The sequence below is a fragment of the Barbus barbus genome (genome assembly GCF_936440315.1).
Source record: "Barbus barbus genome assembly, chromosome: 25".
In the NCBI taxonomy this organism is placed as follows: Eukaryota; Metazoa; Chordata; class Actinopteri; order Cypriniformes; family Cyprinidae; genus Barbus; species Barbus barbus.
In genome coordinates this window covers 12474021-12487234 of record NC_136753.1, presented here as the reverse complement: position 1 = coordinate 12487234, position 13214 = coordinate 12474021, and the positions used below count along the sequence as shown (strand labels likewise).

The window sequence follows — 13214 nt, the reverse complement described above, 5'->3', positions numbered from 1 at the left end:
AATAGTCATAAAGGAAGATTTTTCAGAGATCAGGACATTGAGATGAGAGATAGAAGCAACCTTTAACCCACCTCTCTTGGTAAAAGTTGGTGGCCCCAGCAGCAGCAAGCATGTTTGAGCTATGCCTGTGCTTTTGAACATTCAGACTTGTTTAAAAGGGTACATCTCCTCATAACATGCAAAACCATTTACTGTGTAAGTGAAAGTGGCTTTTTGCAAAGGTCACCAATTTCTTAGTGCGGCACAGCAAGGCCACAATAAAACAGAGTTCAGACTGAGGCATTTTCTGCCCCAATTATGCCCTGCTGGGTTGGAAATTTCCTGCAGTCAGATAACTTTTTAATGGGTAATGGAAAAATGAAATGCATGACTTTTTTTTTTTCTTTTTGCATTGCATGTTTTCTGAGGTTCACAGTGATTTCCCTTTGTAGCAGAATATTACAGCGTCAAAAAATGATAACAGCATCACCTCTCTGCTTGATAAACTGCAATTCTTGATGCAATTAATTTGCAATTTCTCATCCAATTAATTACGTCAACACTCACCATGAGGCTGATTTTCATTGAATGCAGTCTAATTAGCGGCTAATTTGCCTGAACATAAAAGGAGGGTCTTCAATTGTGACATTTATAAATACTCAAATTAATCATGAAAGTTTAGATTCTGTTATGTTGATTTATTCTGGAACGCATTAATCAGTTTAAAGGCCTTCATTTATCATATTATTTAACTGTACTGTCGTGCATATCGAGTTGCCGTCACAGTAGTACAGTTTACAAATGTCCATTAGAACTTGTCAGAATGAATTCAAACTCATGATCCAGAAGTGATTGTATGATTATGCAAATTAACAAACGCCAAGCTCATTTTCATCACTCTCAAGAGTCCATGTCTGCTTAATGATATTTTGGAATTGAGAATATTAAGATATATATAGTAATGTATAATGTAAATAAATACATAATATAAATTTAAAAAATATACAATAAAAGGGAAGGGTCAAAAATGCTCTTTAGTTTCTGTGTATCAGTAATGTGCTTTAACTTTATTTTTAACATCTTTGAACAATGCTTCGCAGTGACATTTTTACAAATTAGCTGTGGTTAGTTGCTTTAAATGTCAATCAGCTAGTCAACTTCCTGTTTTAAGTGGATAGTTGTAAGCCATAATAAGCTACAAAGTGAACCAGATTTATGCCAGAAGTGACAGGTCAACTTCCTCCATAGCAAGAATGCTTCCCAAACCCCCCATTATGCCCTTTTTACGGGTGGGCTAGGGTGGCCCCACATAATACCACACGGCTGAAATATCTATAGAAGAGAATGAGGTTCCTTCATATCTTTTTTTTTTTTTTATGTTCTCTGGTCACTCAGATTTTAGCTAACCAAAGGTGGTGGTGGTTGTTTTGTTTTTTTTGTCTATTTAATTAAAGCTATGTGAAACTTCTGAAGCACACTTGCACATGGCATCATTTTGGTGGACAAGTTGTATCAGTGTTTGAACCTTGGTTTAATTTCAGGCTTAAAACTAAGTAGAATGATTCAAATGCTGCCCAAAGTGTATTTTTGATAAATGTATTATTATAAAGAACCATCTCTCATCCTCTGCACCGACTCTAATGCACTTTGTCAGCAGTTCACACCTGTGCGCCTTTGAGAATTTGTAATTTTCTCTTTGTATCGTTAAACGAATATCATCCCAAAACAAATGCAAATTGAATTTGTATTTAGATAGGGGGTATATAGAATGTGTACATAATTCACTAATATTTACGAGAAGAAAAGAGTTAAGAGAGTCAAGGATCTTTTCATATTTATTAAACTGATAGAGGGAAATTAGCGGGTTCAACTGCAGCCAGACTTTTACTTTTGTGACAAAAGAAGGAAACGCATGCAAACAATTGTTAACATAAAAAAACATTATTTCATGACCCTAATGCTGATATAATATTTTTCTGCCAGTGTCCCTGATGATTCCCACCCCTAACACATCAGACATATACAGTAATACATTTATTAAGGATTCTGTTTCTTCTCCAGCTTCTGAACACTTTAAAGAGAAGTGGTGGCAGATTTATTCTGGGATTAAGAGCCATACTTATGTGCTTACTTATGTGCGATTTTGAGAGAGAGAGATGGAGCACAAGATTGAAGCAGACAGGAAGAGATGGAATGAGAGAGGCCCCACAGCAAATTGCCTGTCTGAGATTGGCAGTGTGAAGATCTTGTGGTCCCAGTGTCCATCTGCTTCCTGTAATGAATTCACAAGCACTTTGAACAATAGGGACAATGAACGAGTCGAATAGGCTGTGGGGGATGGAGGAGAGAACAGAGAGAGGGAAAGTGTAGAGGAGGAGGCGAAATGTGTGAAGGAGAAGGGCACAGGAGAGAAAGAGACGGGCAAGACTGCTCTGCATCCTGATTGGCTGGAAGCATGGTCGATGGATAGGCACGCTGAGCAGAATGTAATCATAGACGTGCGTCACCATCTTCAGCAAGCGGCCAGCAGCTCTCTGTTTTTAAATGACTCCAGGGGATCTCTGTATTCAATTCACAACTGGATGGAAAACATTGAGTTCTTTGCTTGGTTAGTAAGTATCTCCTGATCCCACTCACTAGACACAAACTCGAGGCTTTCGTTTTTTAAATGTGCTGAGATCTGCACGAGGCAGTTTGATCGTGTTTTATTTTTGCCATTGTGTGAATTTCCAGATCATTTTATTTCCTGAAGCAAATCTGCCATTCAGGCTGTTATAAATGGCTCATCTTTGCATGAAGCTTTTCTTCGAACTGTGTCTATCTTTAACCCAAATCCTTGGATGAGTTACAGTAACTCTGCCCAGAGCTGCTCAGTGCTTGAGGCTGATGTTAATCTTGTTCTTTTCTCCTGAGCATTGTGTGTAAACTTCTCAAAGAACCTTGCCCCAGATGGCCCTCCTGTTTAGTGTTTACCCAGAATTTCCCTGGAAATTGTGAAAATTAAGCTTAGGCTGGCAAAGGAACTTGATATTGTTGGTAGTCTTTAGTCACTACAGCATGCAGCTTTTCCAAATGTTCTCTGTGCAGTAATGAGATGCACAGCACAATAGAACTTAGACAGTTTTTTTTCTTCGAGTGTTTTGTGGTCAAAAGTCAAGGACTGCCGCATCCTCCTCTTCCTCTACAGCATTCATAGTGAATACTGGTGAGGAGATCTCTGTCTGAAAATGCACAATCCATTTACAGATGTTTGTTTATTTATTTAAAATAATATATTTTCTATGTAGGTTTTTGCCATTTAGACTTTGAAGAAGTTAAAGAAAGTTCGAATCATGTACTAATCACTGATTTGAACTTTTCAATCTTCAAAAGAAAACAAAAGTGCAGTAAATGTGAGTGATAGATTCCAGAAGTTCCGACACCATTCGATTAGATCTGTGTGACAAACAAAAATGAAATTTAAACAGTTATTTAATGACGATCTTCCTTTCCAGTGAATTAAATAAAGAATAATTAAGGAAGGAATAATTAACCCCAAAATGAAAATGCTATCACAAAATCCCATTGACGCAAATTAACTTTTACTGTATGGACAAAATCATCTAACGCAAAATATCTTAGTGTTTTACAGCACCATATCAAAGGTCATTTAGACCAAAAAAAAAACCTTTCCAGCAAAACACATGAGAAAGCATGTGATCTGAGTAATTAAGAATAGTTTCTTTTCTTTTTTTTGATACAGGCTCTGTTGCTTTCCCCTTTGAACTCTCTGGAGTTAAGCATTCTTTTTGTTTTGAATGAGTGATTCCCCAAAAGGTCAACCAGGGTTGCTGTTCAGAACTGGAAGTGTTAGATGCTAGCTAGCTCACTAGTTGAAACAACACTACTTGTTGTAACAAGAAGTTGCATCCACACATGCTATATTGTAGTCAGACTGTATTCTGTGCACATGGATGTGACATAAACAATATTGGATGACATAGGTAAAAAAAATTGAAATCTGATTTGACAGCTCAAAATGTAAATAAATAAATAATTTAGGCACAGTGAATCAGGATAATGCCAAAATGTGAATTTTTATAACCTGATATTTTTTATATATATGTACTCATTCAGTACTTACATTTTGTTCATTTTTAACAACAACAACAACAACAAAAAACTTATGTGGTGCAGCTTTAAAAATTTATCAAAGACTATAAATAAGATGATTGGCATTTTATTGTAATTTGATATATTGCCACTTATTTCTATTACTTGGTTTATCTAAATTTGAATTTTGTCTTTAAATTTCCACTTTTCTTGCAGTGCCAGACTGTGTTAAACCCAATCCCAGCATCCCTTCAAGCCCCATTCTGACCCTGAACCTGCCTGTACCCTCAGCTGCCACCACCAGCAATGGCAAGCATAGCCCTTGTAATCCCCTACAACAGCAGATACCTCCATTACAGCAGCCCAGTCCCCGATATGTGCCCAGAGAGGTTCCTCCACGCTTCCGACAGCAGGAGCAGAGGCAGCTACTGAAGAGGGGTCAACCTTTACCTACAGGCACTCTGAACCCGACCTCTGCTTGCACTCAGTCTGAGGTCATCTCCCCTCCCGAGACGCCCACCAGCAAACGGCACACGGGTGAGAATCATGTTCAGTTTTTGAAGGAGAGACTAAGATATTTATTTTGACAGGCTTTTCACTTGACCAATGTCAGGTCTGTGAATAGAGATGAATTATGTTATTTTTTTATCATTTGGTGTCTTGATAGAGAGATTGTATTCTTCCTCATGGCCCAGCTGGGATGTAGAAGTGTAGAGTGGCTATGATTTAAAGACCGAGGGTGGGATTGTGTCCCCCACCCTGCTACACCCGCCTGCCATTGACCTTTTAAGTCTCGTTCTATGCCAGAGGTCATGGGAGCGGCATGGTTGAGGGACTCTGTCTCTAGTGTTTTCTGCAATTATTGTTTACTGGGCCCCTCCCTTACATCCCTCTGGTTGATGACTGAGAGTGTTTGTGATTCACTCCAATCTGGTTTAATGGCAGGTGGAAGAGCAGAGCTTGGACAGAGGGGATTCCCTGGGAACAGGGGCTCACCAGCTGTTTCAAGGCTCCTAATGGCGTTGTCAACTCTTAAATCATTATTGTCTTCACTGTTTCATATGCATTTGATTTTCTGCTAATTAATATTTTAGATGTGTGTGCTTCTGGGATTCATACACCATCAAATGTCCAAGTTAAACAGAGAACAAGTTTATTTGAAATTGTGAAATGGCCTTTTGAACTGCAAAACCTATGGTTTAATTTTGGGATGTGCAGAACTATATTTTTTAATAATTGATTAGTAAGTTGTTTTCCTTTAATAATAATTATTAAATAAATCAGTCTTAGAGAAGCCCTATGTGTTTTTGTTTTTACCTGACCCTGATCAGACACATTTCTGTGGAGCATTTACATAAGATATATTGTTGCATTCAAAGACAGTCAGTTGTCTTTCTATGGGTTTTTAAGTTTGGCCATTTTTACTCTGCATCTTAGTTGACAAATGCAGCCTTCCTGTAGATCAAACAGAGCACGGTGCTAGAAATGGAAAGGCCATGGGCTTATTTCCCAGGGAAAGCAAGAACCGATCAAATGTATACTTAGAGTACAATGTAAGTTGCTTTAGATAAGAGTGTCTGCTAAATGCATAAATGTAAATGTTGTAACTGGACACTCAAAAAAGATCTCAACTGTCAAAGATGTCCTTCCAGAGAGAGTTGTACTGTGCAAACAAAAGCACAGCATGTTAATAATAAATAAATAAATCTGTGCTTGGAAAGTATATGGAGACAATATGACAACTAAAGCGAACACAAAAAGGATCTAGGACTAGAAAGTCCACTTTCAAGTCCATGTGTGGTTTGAATGAGTTCTCTCCTCTTTTGGGTCAGCTGAAAGAGTTCCAGTTCTTGGTAGCAGAACAAGTTTTGAGAGCTGCTTTTTCAGTGTGATTTTAATAAATTTTTTTGTCCTTTTAGTTTTAAGAAATTTAAAGCAACAGAAATATGAAGTGTTAAATATATATCATTTAACAGTTCAAATCACAGTTGTGGTATTTGTCAATATCAGTGCTGTATGCTCTAGTCATGCAGTTAGATTTGATTAGTTTTGTTCTAGAACAGGCATTATTGAGAGGTATAAAGGCATGGACATGCTAAATTAGCAGGGTGGTGCTTGAGTTATGGTACAGATATGATCTCATGCATGTCTAAACTAGAGGTGGTCCCTGTCTCTCATGCCAGCCCCCTCTGTGGCTTCATTAGCACAGTGTCTCCCCAGCTGATACCCGTCTGGGTCTCTCTCTCGTTCTCTTTCTTACTGTCACTCAGTCTATTTCTTTCTTCTTTCTCTCGGCGCCCTTCTAAAAGAACACTGTGATCTGAAGTGGAAAACATGACTGATGAGCTTTTAAAACATGTTTGCCATTCCGCTCTTGGGAAGAAGTGAGGCCTTTGATCCAAAGGACAGAATTAGTATGAAAGGAAGTTATTTTCAGACAAAAGCACAGTCTTTTACGTCACTGAGACTTTGGCTAGAGAAAGTCTGGCACTGGAAAGCTGTAATTGTGAACTGTATTAAAGCAAATGTTTTAAGAAAATCTAAATTGGTAGGCGAACATCTCAGGTTTTTTTTCTTTTCTTTTGGATCTGCTGTTATTTTCCAAAGTTTGGAAACTTTCTGGGCATTCACCCATAATTGTTCAGCAAATTAATGTTCCATTTAAGACAGAGGTACTACAGGCAGTGCAGCATGCTACTTATAGACTCTTCGACAGAGGTTGAATGGTCACAACATTTTTATCTCGCTTTTTTGAGGCTAGTAATGTGTAGCCACTTTCTAGGTATATAAACTCCCACTTCCTGTGTCTTCTGTTTTGTTTTGTCCAGGATGCTCAAGTAACAAGGTGCAAGGAAAAAGCCTCTGCCTTATGTGTGATTAATTTATCATGCAGCCTTTTTTCTCTTGCTTTCTCTCTGTAGGGAGAGAATGTGACTAATAGCGAGAGCAAGCAGAGGAGGGTGTGTGAGGAGAAAGTGAAAAAGAGAATGAAAGCGAGAGAGACAGAATTGTAGACAGCAGACTTGTTCTCTTGGCTGCATTTCAGCTCTGATAAAATGGCGTCCCTGAGAGCTGCTGGCTACAGGAAAATAAGTCGCTGGATTGTCTGAGCTCCATCAAAAAAAGTGGTGCCAAGTCAATCTAATGGCATTTCAGCTCTATTGTTACTTTGTTGATAATGCAAAATTAAGCAGTGGTTGCATGGTTGATGTTGAAATGCACTATAGCCTGTGTGATAAGGCTGTGCAAAATGAGGGGATACGTTTGTAGATGGAAGAACTGCATTGTGAGGCACTGGGCAGTATTGTGGCCAGGCGATATCATAAACCCCACAAATTCATTTACAAAGAATACACTGGTTGCTTAAGAAGGCAGTCACCAAGGAAATGGATAAAAACATGTTATTAACTAAACGTTAGGTTGGTCATGGGCAAGATATTTGATTTATGCAGTGAATCATATAGCTGCCACATGCCCCTTTAAGGGGGTGGATAATACATGTGTGTACTGTTTCTAAGGAATGCTCTCAGTGGTTGTGGAGAGTGCATTTGCTTTTGCATTGTAAATCAATGCCCTCTTTCTGCTCTCTACCATAATTTACACACCATCGATTACCTGCTGGCTCATGATTGATTATAGCTGGAAAGAAGAAAAGCTGTGTGTGAGTGAGTGAGAGAATGAGAGAGAGAAACGTGTACATATTGGTTTAGTATGCATCCTCTTGAGTATCCGTGGAACATGTTGGTGAAGCTTAATTTTTGCGAGGACTTTGCAGACCACAAGGAATGATGAATGACGGTCTTGTCTTGGTTTCATTCCAGTAAATGAACACTGTTCCACCTCAGCTTCCCTTTTAGTGATGGAGATGCTAAAATGAAAATAAAAAAAGAATATCCCTTGGTTTTATTTTAAGATAAATGGTGTCATGTATATTTTTATCTCTTTTTGCTATAATAAACCCTGTGTTTTTGTTTTACAGGACTTCCCCATCAAAGTGGACTGGGAGCCCAGCATGAAAATTGTCTTTGGAGCATCCCAGTCAGCAAAAGCAACAGCAGCAACCGGGATAAAGTGATTATTAACTGTAACGACACCGACACTTGGCCTTCCAATACATACGGCAAGAGCCACCAGACACCAGAATGCACCTTGAACGCTGAACGCACATCAGAGGTCGTCAGCAACAGTAGCAACACTATTATGGCTACAGGAGCTAGCCAGCAGGGTCATTACCCAATCAGCAAAGCCAGCATTAATCTTTCTTCTAGCATGGTCTCTAGTCAAAGTGGCCCTACCAGGGGCTGGGTCTCAGAGGGCAAGATTGACTTGTCCATGGGCAGTAGAGGACAGTCCAACTGGAGTGCCTCTAATCTGAACCTAAATCCCAGTGCCAACCCTGCTGCTTGGCCAGCACTTGGACATGAGGGTCCTGGAGTAGGGTCAGGCCCTAGTAGCATGGTTTGCTCAAATCCACTTTCGCACAGTATGTGTGGCCAAGGAGGAGTGGCATCACCTCATGGCACCAATGGAAATGGTAGCACTGGTTGTGTCAATGGAAACCTTGTAGGGGACTGTGCATGGGGCAACCCGGATGTCCCAGAACAGCATCAGTCACCCACAAATGTATCTTTCAACATGAAACCTCCTAACCTTAAAACTGATGGACCAAATAACACTAAACCAGAGCCAATGAGTCCAGTGAACAGCTGGAGAGGAAACCTCAGTCAGTCACCTACTGAACCTGCCAGCGAAGATGGAACTGCCTTCTGGGGCAATAGCGATGCCAAAAATGGAGAATCAAAGGACTCAGGCTGGAATTCTGCAAGCGTCTCCTCTTGGGGGCAGGGAGGAGCTAGCAGTGGTGGCGGCTGGGGTGACTGGGGCAAACAACCAAGCACTGAAGGTACAGGATGGGATGTGAATGATGGTCCTTCCCAGGAACATATGAGTTCCTGGGGCCCTGATACTCCAGCAAGTGAGGGCAGCAGGGACAGTAGTGAGGGCCACCCAAGAAGAAGAGAGAGGTCCTCAAGTGATGATGTAGCCCCTTCGCTCCCAAGTCAGGACTTGGACCCACGTGTCCTCTGCAACACAGGCTGGGGACAGACTCCAGTTCGCCAACACACTGTTTGGGAAATGGAAGAAAGTCCGTACAAAAAGAATGGTGCAGGGTCTGAAGTCTGGGGGTGTTCCTCCAACACACCTTCAGTTGGACCTGCACCACCTCCTCCTGGATGTGCCAGTCCCAACCTCAATGTACCTCCTAGAATGGAGACAAGCAAAAGTGAGGGATCTTGCAGAGCCATACCAAATGCAGGCTGGGGAGGATCAGTCTCCGCCTCTTCTCAGCCTAACAGTGGATGGGGGGAACCTCCTGCAAATAAAAAGGTTCCCAATGGATCCCAATGTGGCTGGGGTGATCCTGTTGCTGAAGGTCCCAATACCAATGGCTGTAATGGCCAATCCTGGGCTGAGGAAAAGTCCCCTAGCTGGGATGATGGTACTTCTCAGAAGAAAACACAAGGTTGGGGTGATGGAACCAAAACTTCCTCTGGCTGGGGAAGTAGTGGCAGTGGGAATAATGGAGAGTGGGGTGACCCTTCAGAAATGCGAAAGAATGGCTCTGGAAGTTCCTCTTGGGACCCTGACAACAGAAACTGGAAAGAAACCCAGAGAGGATGGGGTAAAGCAGCACCAGCACAGGGTGGTAATTGGGGTGATGCTCAACATTCCAATGGTTCAGCCCAAGGTTGGGGTGGAAAACTTCAGGAATCCACATGTGGCAACGGTGGAGCTGGAGGCATAGGATCATGGGGCAGCCCAAATTCTGTGAAAAAGAGCAACTCTGGCTGGGCATCAGGAGGACGACCGGAGCCGGGAGATGAGGTCACAGGCTGGGAAGAACCCTCTCCTTCTTCTATTCGTCGCAAAATGGAAATTGATGATGGGACCTCCACCTGGGGTGACCCCAGTGCTTACAGCAAGAGTGTAAACATGTGGGACAGGAATAACTCCCAAAATCATCCAGGAACCAGCAACAGTAATAGCCTCACTGGGCCAAATAACAATAGCAAGCCTCACCAACATCACAGCCAAGTTCCCACTCAGAACCATGTCAGTGGTAGCAACAACAATGGATCACCCAATCAAGGTGAATCTCCTCCTAACAGAATGCCCGTGGTGAACCCAGGTAAGAGAATGCATATATTTTTTCTCTAAACTTTTAGCTAATTTTATTCCTCTGTACATCTGGCAAATATTAGTAAACATTAGCCCTGTTATCATTAGCAAGTTTTTTTTTTCAACCCTGGTAACACTGTGGGATAATTGTTTTTTAAAAATATTGAAATTTAAAGTCCGATTTGTCCATATTCCTGAGAGCTTGACCCATAATATCTTTATTTCTCTATTACAGTGTATCTTTAGTGTCTGTTTGTGCTACAAATTTTCAGTTAGTAATAATTTGATTATTTGATGCAGTGCACTTAATCTGTTAAGCTTCTTTTGTATTATACAAAACAACTAAGACAGTTTTTTTGATAACTGTTACTATTTTGATAATTTATTGATTATTTGGCCATAAAAACCCCATTTTATTTTCTGTATTTTACCAGGCTGGGGAGAGCTCCCTAATGTACAGCCAAACTCAGAACCCTCTTCATGGGGCGAGCCAGCCAATTCTAACTCTTCTGTGGACAATGGAACTTCAGCTTGGGGCCAGTCTTCAAGGGGCTCTGGGGGGTGGGGTGAAGGTGGCCATGACTCCAATGGACCTTATGGCAGAGGAAATGCACCTGCTGGATCAGGCTCCTGTAAGGAAGGTAATGAAATAAAGAAACCTTTTCATATTGAAGCACTCGCTATAATAGAAGTTTGGAAACTAAGACATTGTTGATACTTAAATGTGCTGTATTCAAATATGTATGTCATATTCCTTTTTGTTGCCATTTGATGATGTTAAACTACACTGACCTCTGGTGGTTGAATAAATCAAGTACTGATTGCGTTACCTCACTGTAAATTTAAAGTTTGTATTTTTTCTGCTTAATAGTTCATGCTATACCATGTTACAAGCTGAGACAACTTAAAGTTATTTGTATTATAAAATATAAATTCTGTGGCTCTTTGGCAATTAAAAAAAATTGCTCTGTTTGCTTGAACATCTCAACCAGCCTTACAAGCAAGCACTGACTCAACCAGTGGCATGGGTTTGAGGCAGGGCTATCTGTTTATCCAACCAGTGACAGAACGGGGCAGTATTTGGGAAGCTTGTTTGAAAACTGTCATTATGTTTGCAGTTTCAGTTGGTGACCCTGGTGCCACAGAAATTGCATACATCACCTTTAAAGGACACCTATTATGCAAAATTAACTTGTACATGTTGTTTGCACAAATGTGCGTTGGCAATGTGTGTACACCAGTGTTGGGTGTAAAGGCTGGGACAGACCAAGCCGGCTTCAAAGAAGTAGCAGCGACGAAAGCTGACGGTGTCGAAGAAATGTCTATAGAAATCTTGAAGTGTCTACTTTTAAATGAACAAATTGAAATTGAAAACAAATATTATCTGATTATGTAATGGCAGAGCTGGGTAGATTACTTACAAATTATAATCCGTTACTGATTCCAGATTACATGACAAAAATTGTAGTCAGTAACGTAATCTGTTAAATTACACAATATAATCAGATTACTTTTAGATTACTTTTGATTTAACTCATTTATCACATTGATTTAAATAGCATTATCTTGTACCATAATGATGTAAAAAATTAAAAGAGTAAGAAAACTTGTTCCATTCATTGTAATTTACAACATGAAGTGCGTTAAACATTATATTACAGTTTCCCAAACTAGGGTTCGTAAAGAAACCGCAGGGGGGTTGTGAGATTAATGAAAAGCTGACAATTAATTAAATCATAAAAAATTAAATTAAAATAAATCATTTTAAAACAAACTCCCTTTTTTTTTCTTTTTTTTTTTTTTGAACTCCCTTTTGAGGAAAGTCTCTTCACTTGGCGGCCATATTTGCAACGCCTCCAGTCAGCTCATACAAGACAATCTTAATGAACAGGGGAATCCTGAAATCTCAAACACTGCTCGCTGAACTCACATTATGTCAAATCAGCAACAGAAATCTGAAATTAATTGCCCCATGAATGTTGTTTCTTATGCTCAAATAGCGTTTAAAAAGCTTATTTTTGAGGCTAGGCAATGCGCATGCAGAATCATAACCTGCTTATACTGTGCATATGCATTGGCTGGTCTAGTCAGGTTTCTATGGGAAATTTGGCTCTTTCATTTAGAACGTGGGACTATTCCTACATATTGCGCATTGCAGTTTCTCCCATTCATAAGTATAGGAGTGAACCGTCTTTGTGTTTCTATAGTCTTTGTTTTAAATAAAACACTTACTAAAAAAGATTAAATATTTTTATTTACCTGCATGCCATGTGATCATTAATCAACATCAAAGAAACCGTGAACATGCAAATGTGATACTTAATTATTGAAATATTTATTTTAAAATCTCAGGGGTACTTAAAGCAAATATATTTGGTAAATAAGGTTTTGGAATGCCTGCATTACATGTATCTAAGAAATAACGTGAATATGTGTATTTTAATTAGTTATAATTAATAATACATGGTTAAAAAACCTACAGAGTAATAATTCAAATAAAAATGAATGTGTTCATCAATAGTTGCTGCAATGTTGAAACCCTTCTTAAACCTGAAATGATTTTTGTAAAACCAGTGCTCAAATGCTGTCGCCACCTGACTAATGACTGATCTTTGTGTGAATGTCCGCAAGACTGGACTATTTATACATATATATAATAAGTATATATTCGGTAGGCTATTTTAGAAAAGAAAATTTTAAAAGATGAAAAGGAGAAATTAGGGGGAATCAATTATTTATGAATAATTTATTGCTATTGTGTGAATAATATGTAATCATGTAATCCATAAAAAAGTAACTGTAGTCTGATTACGAGTATTTTAAAATGTAATGTACTCTGATTACAAGTACTTAATTTTTGGAATCTGATTACGTAATCCAGATGACATGTAATCAGTAACTACCCAGCTCTGGTAATGGGTATGAAACTAAATCGATGTACAGTCTTTGCCGTATATGAAAAC

The 13214-nt window shown here is 39.5% G+C and overlaps 1 protein-coding gene across 2 annotated transcripts in view; it reads left to right on the top strand.

Annotated features, from left to right (window-relative positions):
• The window catches only part of LOC306844610 (trinucleotide repeat-containing gene 6C protein-like), a 46800-nt gene that overhangs the window by 19316 nt on the left and 14270 nt on the right, over positions 1-13214 (top strand). For both annotated transcript variants that reach the window (XM_079376869.1, XM_079376868.1), the window contains exons 4-6: positions 4288-4608; positions 8051-10261; positions 10686-10892. In XM_079376869.1, coding sequence (XP_079232995.1) covers positions 4288-4608; positions 8051-10261; positions 10686-10892 — 2739 coding nt within the window. The remainder of the gene's footprint in view (positions 1-4287; positions 4609-8050; positions 10262-10685; positions 10893-13214) is intronic.